General features: G+C 43.1%; 1 protein-coding gene across 1 annotated transcript; it reads left to right on the top strand.

The window, feature by feature from the left end:
• Nucleotides 1-1,254: 1,254 nt before the first annotated feature.
• Nucleotides 1,255-23,959, top strand: LOC138955455 (multidrug resistance-associated protein 1-like; the record flags this gene model as incomplete). Its single annotated transcript, XM_070327061.1, is given in 16 exon segments — nt 1,255-1,383; nt 1,842-1,970; nt 2,863-2,988; nt 3,401-3,462; nt 5,127-5,267; nt 5,879-6,160; nt 6,746-6,926; nt 8,551-8,871; nt 15,329-15,466; nt 15,988-16,134; nt 18,220-18,304; nt 19,268-19,337; nt 20,127-20,253; nt 20,682-20,858; nt 23,306-23,473; nt 23,756-23,959. Coding segments are annotated over 16 exon segments (2,487 nt in total), but the record flags the coding sequence as incomplete, so codon positions are not given.

The following is a 23,959-nucleotide window of genomic DNA, read 5'->3' as shown; positions in this document are numbered from 1 at the left end:
TCACCCTCATGTTTTTCCTTTGTGCAATCTCTGCACATTTCCTTCCCCCTGCAGTTTTTGCTACCGTGGCCAAACCGTTGGCAACGATAACAACGCAGAGGGGAAGGGATGTACAGAGAAACCGGAATACTTTCAAACAGAACAACAACTCTTTTGGGTGCAACAGCTGTACAGAAAGTTAGGAAGAGAGTGTTTGTTTCCACTCTCTTTCCTTCTTTATCCGTTCTGGACACTCTGTGAACGTCGATAACTCCTTGTGATGCCAACCCATCCTTCAACTCCGCACAGCTCATACCTTGGAAGTGGTATGAGCGTGCCACACCCCGAGAGGTGTTCAGGTATGAGTGGCTCGTCACGGAAATCGTGAAGGAGCTCGATCCAACGCTCAGGGCGGAACCATGGCGGGACAAAAGAAGATCCGATACCTTCCTGGTGGGGCAATCCACCAAGAAGCTACCATCCTTCTGACGTTTCACTGACTGAACTGATGAGGAAACCCCCTGAAACCACTTCTCGAGAATAAAAGGTGAAATCTTTCTTTGACTAACACTCTCAAAATGAACTACGAGGAATCGGGACCAAGCCCCCTTCACACCTGCTGTAGAGGCAGCAGCTTCTGCTTCGTTATCACTGTCAGAATCTCTATCATTAACAGCTTTTCTCTTCTTATACAAAGTTTGAAGATTAGAGGTTTTCATAGCGCGCAGGCTCAATGAGGTGGGAAATACACGGTCACCCTTGTGAGAGCCCCCGTGACAAGGGAGGGGCCTAAAACTGTCATTTGGCGTCGACCCAAACTGAAACCAAACGCATGTGCTTACGACTGAATATTAAGGTGTCAGCCATTCATCCCCTGGTCACACATGACAAACTCGGGATTCACCATGCTTTAGAAAATAAGTGAAGAATTTTATGGGTGAGAAAAGGAAAGTAAAAGGACTTTGGGGAGGCAGAAATAGAGAAGAAACAAGAAAAAGAACCTAATTAGGTTCACGGCATCGAGAGTGATGCGACCTTCTCTCTGAAGTTAGCAGAGAAGGCTCCCCCATCCACCACCCGGGGGACGCGCCTCTACGCCAATTAGGGGGCGCGAGGTTGATGGTGATGATGATGATGATGATGATGGTTGTGTTGATGATGATGATGATGGTGTTGATGGTGATGATGATGGTTGTGTTGATGATGATGATGATGATGGTTGTGTTGATGGTGATGATGATGTTGATGATGATGATGACGATGACTATCTTTCAGTTTCTCAGTTTACTACTCATCCTTATCTCTGCAACACAGCTGATCAGTGAAGTGTCCGACGACGTAAATGACGACAGTCCGGTTGCCAACGTCATTTACGTGTCGTCGGCTGTTAAGATGGTCACTTTCGTGAGTAAACCTTTTCTTCAAACATTACTCGCCAGTTGTGTGCTACAAGTTGTATGTCCGATCGGTCAGACTATATGATCGGTCAGACTATATGATCGGTCAGACTATATGATCGGTCAGACTATATGATCGGTCAGACTATATCTACTGTGGAACTACAAGGTTTGGCAACTTTTGTATCCATTTGGGTGCAAGAGTGTTTGTGTGTGTGTGTGTGTGTGTATGTGCGTGTGTGTGTGTGTGTGTGTGTGTGTGTGTGTGTGTGCGCGCTCGAGCGTGCATGCGTGTGCGCATATATATATATATATATATATATATGCGAGTATGTCTGCGTGTTTATGTACCTATTTGAGAAAGTGAGATGCTGTACTTGTGTGCATGCGTGAATGCGTGTGTCTGTGTGCAACTTCACAAGCACATGGAGCCAACTTAGATCTGCAAAGGGCCGGCATTTTCAGCTTCTGTCGAGTGTACTGGTGCAGCGAGAGCGACGTAAAGGTGTGGTGACGTCAGGCGTGCTGTGGCTCTTCTGGTTCTCTCTCACCATAGCTGGCATCGTCCCCTTCTACACCAACATCATTCAGAAGGTCCGTATGGCTTATAAGACTGTTACCATAGATACTAGTTACAGCCATGGTCTGTAGAATACAACCAGACTCGGCGGGCTTTTAACTCTTGGATTGAAATAACACGTATCACACTCGTACTTTTTCAACAAAAATATTTCTGACAAGGGAAACAACCGCTGTATATGTGACCCTCCACCACGGAATGAGTCGCATGTCACCTTTGCATGATTTTCATATTTTTACATTTTCCTAAAGGTTTTTTTATGCTCTATCCAGTGGTGAAAACCGTTTTAAAAAAGAGCGAAAACTGTTTGAGTTATAAGCATGTGACTAAGGTGACCCTCACACTGTTACCAGACACTCCCCGGACTTATATTAAGCCTAGCGCAGAACCGCGCGAGGTGACATGCGACTCATTTCGTGGTGGAGGGTCACATATTGCCTTTTCGCTTGCAGCAAGTTGATTGCTTCCCCTGGTGTCTGAATTCTCAGTTTCTGCTCTGGCTGATTGATTATGCTTGTTTGCAATGATTTTTTGACTGATTTTGTCTTTTACAATCCAATTTCACTGGGAGTCAGCGTGTCTCATTTGTACGATCTTAACTTGGAGATTTGACATCTTCTTCTCGATCGCTCAGCTTTGATATGAAATGTATCATGTGCAGATCCTGACTTGTCAAGCCTGTCAATAGTTCATGTATCCATGAAAAACACACACTCCAGCAGAAAACACTTTGTTTTAACAATAGTTTTCGTCCGTTTGTTTGTTTGTTAACACTAAAGCAAATATACTTTACTTGTGTAGCAGACTCCTTTTATATAAAAAGTAACAATTGCATGGTTGTTAGCTGTTTGTGCTGTAAACGTGTTTACTTACATATTCAATTATTATTATTTTTTTTTTAAACAGGAGTACACTACGTCCCTTGTGCAATTCGCTCTGTTCTACGTGTACTACGCTTCAGTCCTGCTGCAGTTGTTACTGCACAGTTTTGCCGACAGACCGGACACCCACGGCTACCAGCTTATTGGAAAGGTGGGTGAGAGAGAGAGAGAGAGAGAGAGAGAGAGAGAGAGAGAGAGAGAGAGAGAGAGAGAGAGAAAAAGAGAGACAGACAGACAGGCAGACAGACAGGCGTCCGACCAGCCAGAGACGTGGCGTGAACATGCGTGGGTGCGTGCATGCGTGCGTGCGTGTGTGCCAGAGAGAGAGAGAGAGAGAGAGAGAGAGAGAGAGAGAGAGAGAGAGAGAGAGAGAGAGAGAGAGAGAGAGAGAGAGAGAGCGCGCGTGCGTGTTTGCTCAAGGATAGGGGAACATTCACCTGCAAAAAAGACAGACAAACAGATCATTAGACGAATGAATGGACAATCAGACAGAATGACTTCCATTCCTAGTTTCGATACACAAGCTAAAAATAAAGCCACATTTAATTCTTTGCTTCTTCCAGGAACCTTCACCAGAGCTAACGTCATCTTTCCCCAGTCGGCTGACCTTCTGGTGGATAAACAAGTGAGAACAGAGATAGAGAATCAGCTCAGGCTGTCTTACTTAAAGCTTATTTTAGTTTCCTTACAATGTAGTAAGCAGAATCTGTTTATATCATTTATTTATGATTAAATGTGACCCTCCACCACGAAATGAGTCGCATGTCACCTCGCGCGGTTCTGCGCTAGGCTTAATAATTATAAGTCCGGGGAGTGTCTGGTAACAGTGTGAGGGTCACCTTAGTCACAGGCTTATAACTCAAACAGTTTTCGCTCTTTTCTAAAACGGGTTTCACCACTGGATAGAGCATAAAAAAACCTTTAGGAAAATGTAAAAATATGAAAATCATGCAAAGGTGACATGCGACTCATTCCGTGGTGGAGGGTCACAAATGTCTTTGACAATCATTTCCTAAAAACGTATATTAAACATGGTTGCAGGGGTTGGTTCTTCTTCTTCTTCTTGGCGTTCGCAGAGGTTACACGATCAGTCCAGCACTGGTGATAAATGTTGTCGTTTTCTCCAACCCCTGTCGACTGCCGTATAGTTTGGTCTGCACTGAAGGAAATTGGTGACGGCCACACTTCTTTTCGTTCCTCATCTAGTAAGGGACATCGCTGTAAGATGTGTTCCGCTGTTTGGTTGGTTAAGGGCCGACCAGACTTGGACGCCGTTTTACGGTATATGCGCCGCAGGCCGTTTTATGCGTCGCGCGGAATTTTGCCGAGTGGCCACACATCGACGACTTTTTTCACAACGCGGTATCAGTGGAGCGGAAGCGTCAAGGTCACCTAAAGGCAGGAAGGTTCAGTTACATCGACTGCCACGCCGCGAGCGGCTGACGTCATCGCTCTGGTTTGCTCTGATTGGTCAAATTTCCGCCGTTCTATGTCTGTGTCAGAGAAATTAGAACACGTTCTATTCTTCTGCAAATAACGCTACGCGATCATAGCCCGCCGCGGCGCGCCCAACGGGACCGTTTTGAGCATAAGTCAAATGTGGACAGGGTCGGCCTGGAGTGTCTGGACAGGCCTTAAAAGGCACACTCCTTCCTGTGAAATCAGTCCTGTTCACTATCTATATCTAAGATCTTCCCTAGCTTTTACATACGCAAAGAATGAGACACATACGATAAATCAACTGTTTCCTGTGCAGAGAGGACATTTGTGACCCTCCACCACGGAATGAGTCGCATGTCACGTTTGCAATCTTCACAGCAAATAGTCAGTCAGTTGATTTCCAGTATATAAGACGAAGATTTTGTGGAAGGAAGCCAAGTGAAAAAATCTTTATCACGCGCTTTACAGGGAATTTTGTTTTCCTGGCCGGGTGCCAAAAGCGTGAAAAGCTAATATCTTCCGTTTGCCTACCGTCAGGAACGTACTTTTTTGCACAAACCCTTGGCCCCACAATTCCAAGCTACTCGCCATATTTGAGCTCAAGTGACCCCAGAGTACCAGAGATACAGTCCCCAGGCTTCACTGGACAATCAACTAGACAATCAAACAACAAGAGCGAAACCTAACTAGCCGGGCTATAAATAGCCGGCGGCTACAATGATATACACAGGTTACACGGGAATGGATGCTTAATTTAGGGTACAACAATTGTCGCAATCATTTTGTGTGTGTGCTAAGTGTAGATGATAAAAAAAAAAACAATCACTAACCAAACTCAAAACATTTCAGGCTGGTGCTATTGGCCTACCGTAAAGAGTTGACCTCGGATGACATTTATGACCTTCACCCCAGAGACAAGTCATCACGTGTTGTACCGGAATTTCTGAATGCCTGGGACAACGAGGTCGGAAGAGTCCAGTGGATCAACAGGTGCACACCACTAGTTTATCTACATTAGTTCACGCTGACACCATTACAGACAGACAGACAGACAGACAGACAGACCACTGACAAGCCATCAGGCAGGCATGCAGGCAGGTAGGCAGGCATGCAGGCAGGTAGGCAGACTGGCATGCAGGCAGGTTGAATGACAGATAAACAGACAGTCGGACAGACTCTGCGTGGAAGTTAGTAATAATAATAATAATAATGATAAAAACAAATCTTTTATAGCGCTGTTCACCGCCAAATGGCAATCTCATGGCGCTTTTTATTGGACATTACAATTAATAGTTAATTACAATAACTATTACTTTAGTTTCAGTAGCATCAGTAATACTTAGTGTTGTTCTTGTTCTTGGCGTTGTTTTTGCAGTAGTTGCGGTGGTTGTTTTTGCTGGTGTAAACTCTGTTGTATTTCCCATGCATTGTTCACAAGCCATATCATTTTAGATACATCAAAGGAGCACAAGTTAAACCTATAAATGCACTCTTAGCGACATCATAATGAAGCGATGGACACTATTTTTCAATTAATAATTTTCAAATCAATAAGACAAACGCATTTTAATATCAAATATGCGTTTTTGTTGTCACTGCAGAGAACGTGACAGAACAGGCGAACGACACCGCGTGCACTACACACATTCGTCACAGAATGATCGCTACACACAAGACGATGACGCCACGGAAACAACGTCACTGCTGCGTAACGGCACCAGCATCAAATCAAGTCCCGCGGAAGGAGAAGGCGAAAAAAGTCGTCTGGCGGAGGCATCCTTCTTCAAAGTGTTGTTGAAGACATACTGGTGGGATCTGAGTGTCTGCTTCTTCTTCAAGCTGATCTACGATTTACTGCAGTTTGTCAGTCCTCAGCTGTTGGAGTGAGTTAAGTTGTCACTTGTTTAAGAAGTGTGTGTGTGTGTGTGTGTGTGTGTGTGTGTGTGTGTGTGTGTGTGTGTGTGTGTGGTTATCCGGAGAAAAAATGATTATGAAAAAGTGCTGCCGGTAACCTATCCACCTTAGCTACCCTGTTTCCTTACATTATTTCCCATTATTCAGAGCTGTTCCCAGGCCTCGTTGGTCATTTACGCATATTTTGTTTTATCTGAGCTCAGGCCGGTCGAGTGTGGCCCATAGTTTTGACACATTGGATGGCTTTCAGCACAGTATTTGTTTTTACGGCCAGGATATTTTGGTCGATATACTTTTTTTGAATCCAGGTCGAACTAACCTATTGTCTCATGTGTCAGGGAACAACATTGCATATTTTAACCATCTAGAACACAGTGATTTCAACATATTTGTCAGGAAAAAACCCATCTCACAATAAAACGAAATACTAAACGGCATAAATGACCAATTGCCTGTTTCATCTACGGTATCTCAAAAGTGCAACCGGTAAAATACGTTCTGTAAACACAATATCCGTGTCAGTGTTATTTCATTAATCTTTCACCTTTTTTCAGTTTGTTGATCGCCTACACAAACGACAAGAATCAGGAGTCAGAGTGGAAAGGTTACGTCTACGCCTCTTCCTTCTTCGTGGTAGCAGTGGTCAGCTCTGTCTTCTATCACCAGCATTTTCATGTCAGCATGACCCTGGGAATGAGGATCAAGTCTGCTTGCATCTCTGCTGTCTACAGAAAGGTACAGGGGACAAGGGGGACGGAGGGTGGAACGTACAGCTTAACTTCAAGGGGATTTTGGTGAAGAAAAGGTTTGAGGCTGTGCGCTCTACATCAACATTTTCTCATGAGCATGACTTTGGGATTAAGGATCGATTCTGCTTGCATCGCTGCTGTCTACAGAAATGTTGGCCGAGAAGGAAGTGTAGAGGGGAGTTATCTGTATTGGTTGACAGCATAAAGGTTCGGAAAGGGGTACAGGCTTTGTGTTCTGCCATGCACATTCTTACGGGATTATGACGTTAATAAGAATCTGCATGCATCTCTTGGGTCTACCCCCCCCCCCCCCCCAAAAAAAAAAAAAAAAAAAAAAAAAAAAAAAAAAAGAAAGAAAAAAAAAAATTAAAAAAGTCGCGTAAGGCGAAATAACATTTAGTCAAGCTGTCGAACTCACAAAATGAAACTGAACGCACTGCTTTTTTCACCAAGACCGCATACTCGTAGTTTCGTCAGTCCACCACTCGTGGCAAAGGCAGTAAAATCGACAAGCCATGCAGAATAGTGCGGTAGTGGTCGCGCTGAGCAGGATAACACGTTTTTCTGTATGTCTATTCTTTTTTTTTAGCTTACTGAGTTTGTTTTTAATCTAAACATATCCTATCTATATGTTTTTGGAATCAGGGACCGACAAGGAATAAGATGAAATTGTTTTTAAATCGATTTCGGAAAATTAATTTTAATCATAATTTTTATATTTTTAATTTTCAGAGCTTGTTTGTAATCCAAATATAACATATGTATATGTTTTTGGAATCAGAAAATGACGAAGAATAAGATGAAATTATTTTTGGATCGTTTAATAAACAAATAATTTTAATTACAAGTTTCCGATTTTTAATGACCAAACTCATTCATTAGTTTTTAAGCCACCAAGCTGAAATGCAATACCAAAGTCCGGCCTTTGTCGAAGATTGCTTGGCCAAAATTTCAATCAATTTGATTGAAAAATGAGGGTGTGACAGTGCCGCCTCAACTTTTACAAAAAGCCGGATATGACGTCATCAAAGGTATTTATCGAAAAAAAGAAAAAAAGTCCGGGGATATCATTCCCAGGAACTCTCATGTCAAATTTCATAAAGATCGGTCCAGTAGTTTAGTCTGAATCGCTCTACACACACACACACACACACACACACACACACACACACACACACATACACCACGATTCCCCCTCTATGTTAAAACATTTAGTCAAAACTTGACTAAATGTAAAAAGAAAGCTGGATGGCTCTACCATCAACAGTTTTGCATGATTATGACGTTGAGATAGAGAAAAAATTTATCGAAAAAATGAAAAAAACATCTGGGGATATCATTCCCAGGAACTCTCATGTCAAATTTCATAAAGATCGGTCCAGTAGTTTGGTCTGAATCGCTCTACACACACACACACGCACAGACAGACAGACAGACAGACACACATACACCACGACCCTCGTCTCGATTCCCCCTCTATGTTAAAACATTTAGTCAAAACTTGACTAAATGTAAAATGAGCTGGACGGCTCGGGGGTAGGAAAGCGTACAAGTGTAGATTAAGGAGATTCTTTTCTTGATATACTATTTTAATCATTTCCTCCCTATAGTCACTAACAATGAGCAACGAGGCTCGCAAGGAGTCTACAGCGGGAGAGATCGTCAACCTGATGTCGGTGGATTGCCAGCGACTGCAGGACGTCACCGGCTTCCTCTACGCCCTCTGGTCCTCCCCTCTCAACATCGTCCTGGCCTTGACCTTGCTGTGGGGTCAGCTGGGGGCCGCAGTGCTGGCGGGGGTAGCCATCATGGTGCTGCTGATCCCACTCAACGCCGTGCTGGCCCTCAAGCTGAGGAAGTACCAGCAGGAACAGATGAAGCTGAAAGACGCCAGGATCAAACTCATGAACGAGGTGCTGGGCGGTATGAAGGTGAGGACATTTATATATCTTAGCAGGCGTAAAAGTGGCGAGCATTTTACTCGCCATGGCGAGTAGAAACATACTGGCGAGCATGAATGTTCATCTATTCGCCAAATGCAAGTAAAGTTGCTGAAACAAATTGTTGGTTTGGCTAGTAGAGGGCCCCAAAGGGTTTAAAATCGTGATCGTGATTGGTGTTTTTTGACCTTTCTGTGACCGTGATTGCCGAAATTTCCATTTCTGTGATCGTGATGGGACTTTGGTCTTTGCCCGTGATCCGTGATGACAAAAAAATCAAGTCTCGTGATCGTGATTGTCATTTGTTTTCGTGATCGTGATGGGCATTATTGCAAAGCATTTTATTTTCAACGTACATTTTTCACAGCTGTATCACTCTATGAGTATGATCCTCTATTCGTCAAGGAGCTAATCCCGATGGAAGGGAAGCAACAACACATTCAGAAATACAATTTTGACAGCGATTGCTTCCCTTTAAGAGAACCAATTACAAAAAAAAGACATCCAATCAGAAGGCGAATTGCAAAAGTCTGCCAAACTTCATCCAATGGAAGGGCTTCGTGCTAAAGTTTTGAGTGCATTCAGTCAAATTCGAATTCGAAGATCAAAAATGGCGTGCAGCGGTTCTGTCATCGAACATCTGTTATATTTTGTGGATTCAAGCCAGACCAAAGCAGGCGGCGAGAATGCCTTCCTTGGTGGAAAGGTCAGGCTACGGGTCCGTCTTTCCGAAGACGAAATGTCAAGGTATGTTGATCTATCAGGGCCGGACTAGGTAAGTACTAGGGGGGGGGGGGGGGGGGTTATAGAATGTTACAGATGAGGGTCCAGGGGGCAAAGCCCCTTGGTGGGGGTCCAGGGGGCGAAGCCGCCTTGGTGGGGGTTGCAAGGGGGCGAAGCCCCCTTGAAGCTGAACGTTTTTTGATGTTTCTGGAGGGAAAGGAAGCCTCTCCTTGAACGAAAAAGGTAAATTCGACAGCAAGCTGTATAGGCAATGAAGAAGAATTGAGATTGTAAGGACTCATACTTTTCATCACAAAAATCGTTGAAGAAAAATGTCTTTCGAAAGGGGGTGAGAGGTGCGATTTCTCCTCGGATTTCATGATGATCCAGATGCAACCCCTCCCCCCCTCCCCCCCCCAAAAAAAAAGCGTTTGGGAGGTACATGCTTAAGTCCGGCCCTGTCTATATTGCTCTATGACTGTTCCGAATGTAGGCAAAGATCTTGAAATTTGTTCAAGATCTTTGAGTTTGATTGAGATCATTGACATTGTCGACATTGCCACGTGCGGCTGTCACTTGCTCAGTGTGACCTCGAATCTGATCGAGTCTGCGTGTAGCCCAAACCGAAACTAGAAATGTGTTTTTCATCCCAGCAACGTGGACACGCTTGGCATAGATTCTAATTGTCGCTTCTTTGCATTAAGCTTGGATTTATTTTAGCGCCTGTAAACTTATCAACAATGGGTTAAATTCAGGAACTATGGCGGGGAGACGTGCCAGTTTGGGTCACTTGATCCTCATGTCAAAGTCGACCAAAGTCATGTTCGTTGGGGATTTTGTTATTATAGACTCTACCATCACACATACATGTACTTTAATTTCAATCCACCCAATAGTTTTTGAGAAAATGGGTTTAAAAGATTTAGCTCTGGAAATGTGAAATTGTGCAAGTATATATTCATGTGTGTGAGTGAGGGTGTGGGAGTTGAATGTGTATGAGTGCAGGGGCGGATACGGGGGGGGGGGGGGGGGGGGGGTTACAGGGGTTCCGGAACCCCCCCCCGGCTGTCAAAAAAAAAATAATACTAACTTTAAAAGAAATAATGAGTGGCTGCTGACACCAGTTGATCATGTTTAAAATCAAGGATAAGCCATAAATTGTTCATAAAATAGCTAAATCTCTTCAGCTCCTGGGGGGCTAAGCCCCTCAGACCCCCCAACAGGGCCTTGCCCTGGACCCCAGGTTGTAACCCCCCCTCCTCTGGCTTAACTGCTTCGCCCCTGGAGTGCAGGCTATATTCCTGTGAGTGTCTGTATGAGAGAGAGAGCGAGAGAAAAAAACAACGAAAACAACATTTTTGTTACTGATTACAAATCATGATATGTATTTCTATGTGTGTATGAAAGAGAATTAAAAAAAAAAATTAAAAAAGTGCAACAGTTGTCACTTTGTGTTGAATAAACAATAGATCCAGAGGAGCGGATTACTGTGTGGTTGTGTTTACTTTGACACGTGCTTTCTGTACCTGCAACTTTTACCGTGACCGTGATTTGCCACTGGTGCTCGTGATCGTGAAAACAAAAATCAAGGTAACTGTGATCGTGAAAGCTAAAATTTCCCTTCCCGTGATCGTGATGATACCCCCCCTTTGGGGCCCTCATAGTAACGTTTGCTCTCTGGCTAGTACATTTTCAGAATCGGTAGCCAAAGGGGAGTACACCATTTGTTGGACTTTAAGGGCTGATCTTGTGTTCATGTCTTGATCATGGAAGCTATGGTGCATAGACCTACATGTCATGTGGAGGATTGGGCTCTCACATCACAAAGAGCATGTTGATGTCGTCGTGGCATTTTGGCGTATTTCTATTCTTGGCAATGTTTATGTTTTTGTGCATTAGACTAAGTTGGTTCAAACAAAATTGTATTCAAAATTCATCACATGAAACAATTGAAAATATGCAACTAGGACACTCACTCAAGCAAAGGCTTATTTTTTCAAAAAGCTAAGTTAATCGAGAAATATAATAACCTCTTAAATACGATTGACAACACATGAATAAACATTCTTTTATCTTTAAATCCATACCAGGAATGTTTCCTTCTTTCTTTCTTTATTTGGTGTTTAACGTCGTTTTCAACCACGAAGGTTATATCGCGACGGGAACACTTTCACAATAAAGACACTATTTTGTTTCTTCTCCTAAAAAGCTGTTTAGAACGAGTGACGCCAGAAAACCACGACGACGTCGATTTGTGTCGTGTTTGCTGTTATTTATCATATTATTATGAAGATAATATAATGTTAATTGTCAGTAAGTACTGGTGTCGCATGACCAATGTGAAGAAACCGATTGGCCAATGGCAATGCGCTAAAACTGTTAGTGCACTCTTGGAGTGCGCTAACTAATACAGACAACGTAATCTTGCGCCTGTGGTTTGAGCACCCAAAAACCCAAATAATTCAAGTAAATCTGTCTGATTACTTGGAGAATCATAAAGTGACACTTTTAAAAACATTATCAAATCACTACTGCAACAGTAAAGTTGCAACTAAATCAGTCAAATGAAAAAAATGCAGAAACAATGTTTAGTTACAGCGGGAGTAAAAAGATGTACGACATTGTCAAGGATCCCGCCTTCACCCATTCCAATGACATGTTCAAAGTTGCAATTCAAGAATTAAAAGCCGAAGGAAAGGGGGAGGTCCATCACCACCCGCCAATACCAGAGTCTGACCGCAAAAAGCTGTACTCATCGATGCACTTCAATCCCCACACTCCCTGTGGATTGGCAAACAAAGTCCAATTTGATGTGAGACTATATTTTTTCCGACGCGGCATGGAGAATTTGGAATCCATGACAAAAGACACATTTACAGTCAAAGAAGAGCCAAACACGGGAAGGAAGTACGTGACAAAACAAAAAGATGAACTCACCAAGAACCACCGTGCAGATGACAAAGAGGGCCTCACAGCTGTCATGATGGCGACAGGCACCGAATACTGTCCGGCGAGCAGCTTCGAATCGTATATCAGCAAGCTAAATCCCAAATGCCAGAGGTTGTGGCAGTGCCGCCTTTGCCCCGGATGAATCTTGTTGGTTTGACAACAAACCGCTGGGTGCAAATGCTCTCCGAAAGTTTAAGCCCAAAATGAGCAAGCTCTGCCATCTGTCCCAGATATACACGAACCACAGCATCCGAGCGACTGGTGCGACCATACTTGCTGGGGCCAACTTTTCGCCCGTGGACATCATGGCTGTTACTGGCCACAAGAGCGTGAATTCACTGGCAACATATCAGAAGACATCGACCGACAGGAAACTTGAGATGGCAGCAACGATCTCTCAGGGGATGGAACCACACACTGGCCAGCTGATTCGGTGCGCAACCGGAGCGAAGCAACAACATGGACGCCCAACTCAAAGTTCGTCGACTGTTTCTTCCCGCACAGCCACAGTCACTGCACACGTTGCGACAGAGGAGCTAAATTTGACGACTGAAGACATTGAACGGTTCTTTTCTTTGGAGAATGAACCGGAGGATGCCACACGGCGAGAAGGCCCTATCTTTTCGAATTGTTCCATCGGCACAGTGAACATCTTTTTCAAGAAATGACCGCCAGGATCACGTGACATGATTTCGAACTTTTCCGAACTTTTTGTTTTGTTTTGTTCGATGTGCTTCTGATTTTGTTTATTTTAAGAACTGTTTGACAATTTTAGTTTCAAATGTGTCTCGACTGATTAAATGTTAAAGGCACAGTAAGCCTCCCGTAAACCATCACAGAGCTCCCCGAGCGTCTAAATACAGTACAAGCATACTTCCATTTGAACGCTCACCGAACGGGAACATCCTGGCTGCTTTCTGTCGAGCGTGAGACATTTTCAAAGAATTTATTTTCGTAGACTTGTTCCGTTAACAACAACGGCGCCTCGTTTTTGCGCTAGACCTAACTTTTAAAATATAAATAATAAATTGACAGCTTGTTACACAAACATTCTTTAATCATAAAAGAATTCGTTTTTCATCAAGACAAGATCAGAACAATTCGAAGTTGTGAAAGTTTAAAAAAAGAAAAGCCCGGAAGCAGGGTCACGCAAGGGTCGTAGCAGACGACGGCCGGTTTATCAGTGCAAATCGCCGTTCCTCTCAACAGTCAAAAGCCATCGCTAGAGTTCTTGTGAACCACAGCCGTTGTTTCGTGCATAAAAAAAACGTGCTATTGTAGATAAGCTCACGTCGAGTCGCATTCAAATGACTAACTATGACGACTGCATTGTGAAAAGGGAAAACTGGATCACACGGGTTCACGACGGCTCAGGGGTAAGATAAACCACGCAAAAATAAATTCTTTGAAAATTGTTCGCTCTTTACGGAGGGCACCTAGGATGTTCTCAATTGGTGAGTGTTTAAATGAAATGGTGTTTGTACTGTGTGTAAAAGCCTGACCGTATCTGTGATGGTTTACGGGAGGCTTACTCTGCCTTTAAAGCATAAAACACAAGTGCGTTTTTATTTTCAAATGTGGTGGAAATGAAGCGAGAAAGAGAAGTAACTCTGGCGACCGCTTCACTCAGCAGAATACAGCAGTGCCCTCCCGCAGTGCCAAAATGTACCAGACGGAGTATCATTTGCAGGCTGGTTTAACTGACAATATCGTTATTGAAACAATCCCAGTGCGCTAAGGGATTTATAGAGCAAATCTCGAAAATAATTATTGAACTCAGCGCTATGCGCTTCGTTCAATAATGAGTTTTCTCGATTTGCTCTATAAATCCCTTAGCGCACTGGGATGTCACGTCCCGGGCGCTAAGAGGTTCACATAGCGAATCGAGAAAATGTTGTTGTTGGCAAAACAAACAGATGATGGCTTTTTGTTGAGAATAAGTTCACAACATGGCATTTATTGGTTTTTTGTTTGTTTGGTTGCTTAACGCCCAGCCGACCACGAAGGGCCATACCAGGGCGGTGCTGCTTTGACATATAACGTGCGCCACACACAAGACAGAAGTCGCAGCACAGGCTTCATGTCTCACCCAGTCACATTATTCTGACACCGGACCAACCAGTTAACCTTCGTGGTTGAAAACGACGTAAAACACCAAATAAAGAAAGAAAGAAAGACCAACCAGTCCTAGCACTAACCCCATAATGCCAGACGCCAGGCGGAGCAGCCACTAGATTGCCAATTTTAAAGTCTTAGGTATGACCCGGCCGGGGTTCGAACCCACGACCTCCCGATCACGGGGCGGACGCCTTACCACTAGGCCAACCGTGCCGGATTTTATTGGTTTTAACCTATGATACTAAAAGTGAAGTTGTTGAACGATGGACATGTTATTGTTTGATCAAATGTATTGAATAGTGCTGTGTACGGGTTAACACTCAATTTAAGCGTATAATAAGATTTGTTCAAGGCACATACATGTGCAGTTATCTGATCTGATGCTCTCGGAGAGCATCATCAGTGTTTACGCCTCACGCATGTGGACAGTATCGTGAAGATCGTGAGGACAAAAAACAGTAATGAAAATAACAATGATATTATTCGTCATCGTATTATGGTCTATTTGTCTGTGTCAGGTGCTCAAGCTGTATGGTCTATTTGTCTGTGTCAGGTGCTCAAGCTGTATGGTCTATTTGTCTGTGTCAGGTGCTCAAGCTGTATGGTCTATTTGTCTGTGTCAGGTGCTCAAGCTGTATGGTCTATTTGTCTGTGTCAGGTGCTCAAGCTGTATGCTTGGGAACAGTCGTTCGAAGACAAAGTGGTAGATATACGGAACAAGGAGCTTCATGTGTTGAAGAAGTCTGCCTATATCAACGCCTTTTCCTCCTTTGTCTGGACCTGTGCCCCCTTTTTGGTAAGTGTGTCAAGTTTTTATCAGACATTTCTTGTTTCAGCGTTTATGTTAATGGTGTGATCTAGCGGAAGGCTAAATCAAATGGCCAAGCCAGTAACTGTACAATCCTTTGGTAATTGATTGTAAGTTTTGGTTTCATGAAGAGTGCAGAGAACATGTGCGGCTAGTGCTACTTGATGGTTGTATAATTGTAGACAAAGGTTTACAGGTAGATGCTGCTTGAAATCTAATGAACACCACAGTCCACGGATACTCAGATGTTATTTTTGATATTGTTGGTATCAGTTATATGAGGTTTCAAAATGGATACTTAAGTGCTAATGCTGAACGTGTTGGTGTCACTATTGAGTGGGTTCACTATGGAGACTCAATAACTAATCACGATAATACTAATATTATTGGTGTCAGTTATAATCAGATTCACTACCATTACTGAGATGCTAATACTGAAATTGTTAGTGTCAGTAAAAGCGGATTGATTGCACATACTCAAGTGCTAATGCTGATATTGTTGGTGGCAGGTGACCCTGGCAACGTTCGCTACCTACATCCTGATGTCAGATGACAACTATCTTGACGCCGGCAAGGCCTTCGTCTCCCTGTCCCTGTTCAACATACTGAGGGCGCCCATCAACCTGCTGCCCATGATCATCTCCATGATGGCTCAGGTATGTTTGTTCGTTCATGGGCTGAAACTCCCATGGCTTTTACGTGTATGACCGTTTTTACCCCGCCATTTAGGCAGCCATACGCCGCTTTCGGAGGAAGCATGCTGGGTATTTTCGTGTTTCTATAACCCACCGAACTCTGACATGGATTACAGGATCTTTTTCGTGCGCACTTGGTCTTGTGCTTGCGTGTACACACGGGGGTGTTCGGACACCGAGGAGAGTCTGCACACAAAGTTGACTCTGAGAAATAAATCTCTCGCCGAACGTGGGGACGAACTCACGCTGACAGCGGCCAACTGGATACAAATCCAGCGCGCTACCGACTGAGCTACATCCCCGCCCGCTCAGGTATGAGACTCTGGTCTCTCTTCTAACTCTGTCTCTCTCTGTCCCAGTCTGCCTGTCTGTGTTCAACATACTGAAGATCTCAATCAACCTGTTGCCCATGATTATCCTCTCTCTCTGTTCAATATACTGACGATTTTCTTTGACCTACTGCATATGATCATCGTATTCATGGCTCAGGTACTGTATGTATCTATGGATCTCTCTTTTACCTCTTTCTCTCTCTGTCCCGGTCTACCTGTGCCTGTTCAATATAATGACGATCTTCTTCGACCTCCTGCCTATGGTATTCTCCTTCATGGCTCGGGTATGTGACTGTGAATCTCTCGTTTACCTCTGTCTCTGTCTCTCTCCCTCTCTCTCTGTCCCGGTCTGCATCTTTTTCTTCAACATACTGACGATCTCCTTGGACCTACTGCATATGTGACCCTCCACCACGAAATGAGTCGCATGTCATCTCGCGCGGTTCTGCGCTAGGCTTAATATAAGTCCGGGGAGTGTCTGGTAACAGTGTGAGGGTCACCTTAGTCACAGGCTTATAACTCAAACAGTTTTTGCTCTTTTCTGAAACGGTTTTCTTCACTGGATAGAGCATAAAAAACTCTTTAGATAAATGTAAAAATATGAAAATCATGCAAAGGTGACATGTGACTCATTCCGTGGTGGAGGGTCACATATGATCGTCCCCTAGAATGACCAGGAATATATCTGTGGCTCCGTGTCACTATGCCTGTGGATGTCTGTTTGTGTACCTCTATTTCTGTATTGTTTTTTTTCAACATGCTGATTCTTCGTGAAGCAGGGCATTCATGCTGACCTGGGCTTTTCTGTCTAATAGTCGTGCATGAGTGTATTCTGATTCTTACGTCACTCCTCCATTCCCTACACACACAACAAGAAACGCGCTACCAAGGCGTATGCGCATTTAAGTAATATTGGCCACACGCGCGTGTGGAACAACGTCTTTTGTATTTACCCTGTGCTCACCCTTTGACACTAAGTCATATATACAAGGTAACCACCAAAATGGCACCCACAATAATGACAATAACCTTTGCATGCATTCCGCGAATAATTTCATATCTAATGTAAATTCCGCGGTTGTTGTTTTTTGAGAATGGGGAGAGAATGTGTGTTGGATTGCATGTATGTGTTGGAATGTTCTTGTGGGATATGGTTCGAGAATCACAAGTTCAGTGTTCTACCAACATATGACACGAAGCCACTTTAGTTGGGCTCTGGTAGCTCAGTTGGTAGAACACTGAACTTGTTGTACATCGCCGTGAGCTCTAGCGTGAAGGGGCAAAAGTGTCCATTATTATTATTATTACACCCCCGGTATAGGGGTGTGTATAGGATTCGGTCGATGTGTTTGTTTGTTTGTTTGTTTGTTTGTGTGTTTGTGTTCGCATATAGATCTCAAGAATGAACGGACCGATCGTCACCAAACTTGGTGAACAGGTTCTATACATTCCTGAGACGGTCCTTACAAAAATTGGGACCAGTCAAACACACGGTTAGGGAGTTATTGGTGGATTAAAATTATACAAGTACTTATAGAGGGACATCTTAATGGTCAAAGGGAAAAAACCATTCTCACTCAGTCACTGCCACCAACTGAGAAGGTTATTTCCCCTTGACGGGGGTGTTTTCCTACCTCGGAGGAATTTCTTGTTATTATTATTATTAGTAGTAGTAGTATTAAGTGGCTAACAAGTTCATGTGTGTGTCCGCCAGGCGCAAGTGTCCCTCGGGAGGCTTGGCAAGTTCCTCAGGAATGCTGACCTCGGTGATGACAACGTGCAACACTCATCAGACTCAAGTGAGTTTTTCTTTTTTTTTCATGTCATGGTTCTAGGGAAGGTGTATTTGTGGATGTACTATTCTTTGTGATGATGATGATGATGATGATGATGATGATGATGATGATAATGATGATGAGGATGATGATGATGATGATAAAACCCCCCGCGAGTTAGGGGGAGTCCCATATTGGTTGGGACGAGAACGAATTTACCCGATGCTACCCAGCATGTCGTAAGAGGCGACTAACGGTTCTGTTTCTCCTTTTACCCTTGTTAAGTGTTTCTTGTATAGAATATAGTCAATGTTTGCATAGAATTTAGTCAATCAGTATGTAAGAAATGTTTAGTCCTTTGTACTGGAAATTTGCATTCTCCCAGTAAGGTCATATATTGTACTACGTTGCAAGCCCCTGGAGCAATTTTTTGATTAGTGCTTTTGTGAACAAGAAACAATTAACAAGTGGCTCTATCCCATCTCCCCCCTTTCCCCGATCCCATCTCCCCCCTTTCCCCGTCGCGATATAACCTTGAATGGTTGAAAACGACGTTAAACACCAAATAAATAAAGAAAGAAAGAAAGATGATGATAAAAACATGGTGCTGCTGCTGATGATGAGGATGATGAAGAGGAAGAGGAACAGGGATGAGCATAAGGAGGAGAAGAATATCAAAGAACAATTCGTCCAGAATGGCCTTCATGGTATTTACTTTAGGCACTCGGACTTGACTATGAACGAAATCGTCAACAGTTCATTTGTCTTTGCTGTTTTCCGGTTTGCGAGTCAGCAAAGCATGCTTGGTTTCCCAGTCTCTTTTGTCTTAACTGCTACCCCGCCCCCTTGTTGTTAGGTAACATAGATACCGGGTTTGTGCCACAAAAAAGGTCTGTCTTGTTTCCACAACCATGTTAGTATTTCTACGTCTTATATGTATTTTTGTGTGCACTGGCCTTATACTGTTGTTGCTCCCATGTGGTGCAGGTTTTTCTGTCAAGATTGAGAATGGAACGTTCACATGGGACACAGCAATGGCTCTACCGACACTAAGAGGGTAAGAGCATAATGCTATTTGTAACTTCAAATTTCGTTGCGATGTTTTTTCTTTATTTGCAATGAGAGTTGGTTGGTTGGTTGAGGGTTTTTCATGTCCATTAAACCTATTTGTCGTTTTGAGACCGAATCAGTTTTGTTTCCTTTCTGAGTTTACATGATGGTCTCCTACATGTATTTCCATTTAGAAAGAAGAAGGTTCTTCTAAAAAGCGCATTTCTGGTGACATTTCTTACTTCAAATCTTTTTGAAAGGCGTGTGTTAAAAAGATTTGAAAATGCAGCGCAGGGTTGACATTTTGTATTGAACAGAAACTTCGGTGAACACAAAAAGTGCACACAGTCTGTATTTTATTAAATTTTATAGCTTAAATGAGGTTCGCTTGGTTTTATTGCCCTGTGGGGTGGTACTTGATACTGCTACGCAGCGTAAACGTATGTTACTGTTTTGTCATTGGTATCAATTGAACTGTAGTGTTGATGTGGTCACCAAATGAAATGTGATGTTGCTAAATGTAACCTTACACTTCTGTGGTTACTAAATAGAGCTTTACGTTGTTATGGTTAGAGATTATAGATTGAACCAGTTATATTCAAATAGAGACGTGAAATACCATGGTAATAACGTGAAGGTCATATATCAGCTATGCTATCTATAATTCAACTTAAAGTTGACTTGGTACAGTGACGTTGCCAATCGCTATGATTACCAACTAAATGGAATTATTGTCATGATATAGTACAACCTGAATGTTTTCAGCGTGTTCAACAAGAATGTTTCCACGTTGCAGCATCGAACTTGAAATTCCAAAAGGCAAACTGGTGGCTGTGGTTGGCCCTGTGGGGAGCGGCAAGTCCTCTCTACTCTCTGCCATCTTGGGAGAAATGGAAAAACTGCAAGGGCGTGTTGTAACTCAGGTACTTGCATTTTTTGTGTGATTCCAACAGACAAGTTCTGTAAATAACCCTGTTGTGGTTTGTGGCGACCAAGACGATCTCGTTTCCCACAATCCCTTCCAAACGGAAATAACGATCTGGGTATTTGCAACCTTTCGTTGAACTGATTTGGCTTCACAACGAAGAGCATTAGCTGACGAAAAGTAGAGACAAATAAGAAGTGATGTCGCAGTTATGCCACAGGAAAGCAGGGCGCAATTCTTCCGCAACATGGGCTGTGGTAGAGTTGCATTTTTGGAAGATAAGGCAAGCTTAGTATGTTGTTCAGTAGGAATTACCAGTGGAGACACGATGTTGGTGCTATTTGGTTTGGCAAAAATAATTGAGCATTATAACGAGTGTGTTGATTTGTTCAAGACTCTCACGGCTCTGTCTTTTATATTCAACAGAGCAATGCAGCCTACGTATCGCAACAGGCATGGATTCAGAACGCAACGCTGAGGGACAACGTTTTGTTTGGCACTCCATGCAAAGAGCAACAGTACAACAAAGTCCTGGACGCATGCGCACTGAGGGCTGATCTTGATATACTTCCTGGGGGTGACATGACTGAGATTGGAGAAAAAGTACACGTTTTTTATATTTAGTCAAGTTTTGACTAAATATTTTAACATCGAGGGGGAATCGAAACGAGGGTCGTGGTGTATGTGCGTGCGTGCGTGCGTGTGTGTGTGTGTGTGTGTGTGTGTGTAGAGCGATTCAGACTAAACTACTGGACCGATCTTTATGAAATTTGACATGAGAGTTCCTGGGTATGAAATCCCCGAACGTTTTTTTCATTTTTTTGATAAATGTCTTTGATGACGTCATATCCGGCTTTTCGTGAAAGTTGAGGCGGCACTGTCACGCCCTCATTTTTCAACCAAATTGGTTCAAATTTTGGTCAAGTAATCTTCGACGAAGCCCGGGGTTCGGTATTGCATTTCAGCTTGGTGGCTTAAAAATTAATTAATGACTTTGGTCATTAAAAATCGGAAAATTGTAAAAAAAAATTAAAATTTATAAAACGATCCAAATTTACGTTTATCTTATTCTCCATCATTTGCTGATTCCAAAAACATATAAATATGTTATATTCGGATTAAAAACAAGCTCTGAAAATTAAATATATAAAAATTATTATTAAAATTAAATTGTCCAAATCAATTTAAAAACACTTTCATCTTATTCCCTGTCGGTTCCTGATTCCAAAAACATATAGATATGATATGTTTGGATTAAAAACACGCTCAGAAAGTTAAAACAAAGAGAGGTACAGAAAAGCGTGCTATCCTTCTTAGCGCAACTACTACCCCGCTCTTCTTGTCAATTTCACTGCCTTTGCCATGAGCGGTGGACTGACGATGCTACGAGTATACGGTCTTGCTGAAAAATGGCAGCTATACTTGACTAAATATTGTATTTTTGCCTTACGCGACTTGTTTGTTTGTGTGTTATGGTTTTTTGTATGGTTTGCCATTGCTGTAGTGTCCAGGTGTAACCAGTACAACCATCAAGGAAATGAAGGCTTCAGAAAATAATTTAGGCTAACCGACATCTCTCTTTCTTTTGTTTCATCTTTCTTTTAAACTTAACGTCCTCTTTCCATTATTTCCTTTTTTTGCACCGGCACGGTGGCCTAGTGGTAAGGCGTCCGCCCCGTGATCGGGAGGTCGTGGGTTCGAACCCTGACCGGGTCATACTTAAGACTTTAAAATTGGCAATCTAGTGGCTGCTCCGCCTGGCGTCTGGCATTATGGGGTTAGTGCTAGGACTGGTTGGTCCGGTGTCAGAATAATGTGACTGGGTGAGACATGAAGCCTGTGCTGCGACTTCTGTCTTGTGTGTGGCGCACGTTATATGTCAAAGCAGCACCGCCCTGATATGGCCCTTCGTGGTTGGCTGGGCGTTAAGCAAACAAACAAACAAACAAAATCCTTTTTTTGCATCCTCCTTGATCATGTACAACTCGTCTTCAACTTGTTACCCTCATTATTAGAAGAAGAACAAGTCGCGTAAGGCGAAAATACAATATTTAGTCAAGTAGCTGTCGAACTCACAGAATGAAACGCAATGCCATTTTACTCGTAGCATCGTCAGGCCACCGCTCATGGCAAAGGCAGTGAAATTGACAAGAAGAGCGGGGTAGTAGTTGCGCTAAGAAGGATAGCACGCTTTTCTGTACCTCTCTTTGTTTTAACTTTCTGAGCGTGTTTTTAATCCAAACATATCATATCTATATGTTTTTGGAATCAGGAACCGACAAGGAATAAGATGAAAGTGTTTTTAAATTGATTTGGACAATTTAATTTTGATCATAATTTTTATATATTTAATTTTCAGAGCTTGTTTTTAATCCGAATATAACATATTTATATGTTTTTGGAATCAGCAAATGATGGAGAATAAGATAGACGTAAATTTGGATCGTTTTATAAATTTTTATTTTTTTTTACAATTTTCAGATTTTTAATGACCAAAGTTATTAATTAATTTTTAAGCCACCACGCTGAAATGCAATACCGAAGTCCGGGCTTCGTCGAAGATTACTTGACCAAAATTTCAACCAATTTGGTTGAAAAATGAGGGCGTGACAGTGCCGCCTCAACTTTCACGAAAAGCCGGATATGACGTCATCAAAGACATTTATCAAAAAATGAAAAAAACGTTCGGGGATTTCATACCCAGGAACTCTCATGTCAAATTTCATAAAGATCGGTCCAGTAGTTTAGTCTGAATCGCTCTACACACACACACACACACACACACACGCACGCACACACGCACATACACCACGACCCTCGTTTCGATTCCCCCTCGATGTTAAAATATTTAGTCAAAACTTGACTAAATATAAAAACCAACAACATCATCAACAACAAAACCAAGGAAAACAAATCTCTATCAAATAAATTTGTCAAGTACTGCAAACATTCTTACCCTGTTTTCGTCCAGCAAGAACATTACAAGATTGACATCTTATCCTCTTACCTCCTCTCATGAATACTAAATACTATTGTATGGATTCCCACAGGGCATCAACCTGAGTGGCGGACAGAAGCAGCGCGTGAGTGTAGCACGTGCGGTGTATCACGACGCTGACCTCTACTTACTGGACGACCCCCTGTCGGCTGTGGACAGTCACGTGGGCAAGCATATCTTCCAGCAGGTCATTGGCCCCTCTGGACTCCTCAAGGACAAGGTGAGGAAGCGTATCGGAAACTAATCAAATCAAGAACAATTATTTGGGGACAGGTATTCAGACCTCGGGGGGGGGGGGGGGGAGTAGGGAGTAGAGAGAGAGAAAAAATCTGTGTTTGCCTAATTATTTCCAAACCGACAGATCTTTCAAGTGTGTGAATGATTTCAGACCCGGGTACTGGTGACACACGGGGTGCACTTGCTTCAAGTGTGTGAATGATTTCAGACCCGGGTACTGGTGACACACGGGGTGCACTTGCTTCAAGTGTGTGAATGATTTCAGACCCGGGTACTGGTGACACACGGGGTGCACTGGCTGCCCATGGTGGACACTATCGTGGTGATGGCTGACGGACGGATCACGGAGGTGGGATCGTACGATGAGCTGTTGGAGCATGACGGAGACTTTGCTCAGTTCCTCAAGACATACCTCACTTCCGTCGATCATGAGAGAGACGATGCGGAAGAAGACGAAGAGAGTGAGTGA

Source organism: Littorina saxatilis, unplaced genomic scaffold (assembly GCF_037325665.1).
Source record: "Littorina saxatilis isolate snail1 unplaced genomic scaffold, US_GU_Lsax_2.0 scaffold_1103, whole genome shotgun sequence".
NCBI lineage: Eukaryota > Metazoa > Mollusca > Gastropoda > Littorinimorpha > Littorinidae > Littorina > Littorina saxatilis.
The sequence above is the reverse complement of the archived record's forward strand: the minus strand, read 5'-3'. Positions and strand labels throughout refer to the sequence as shown.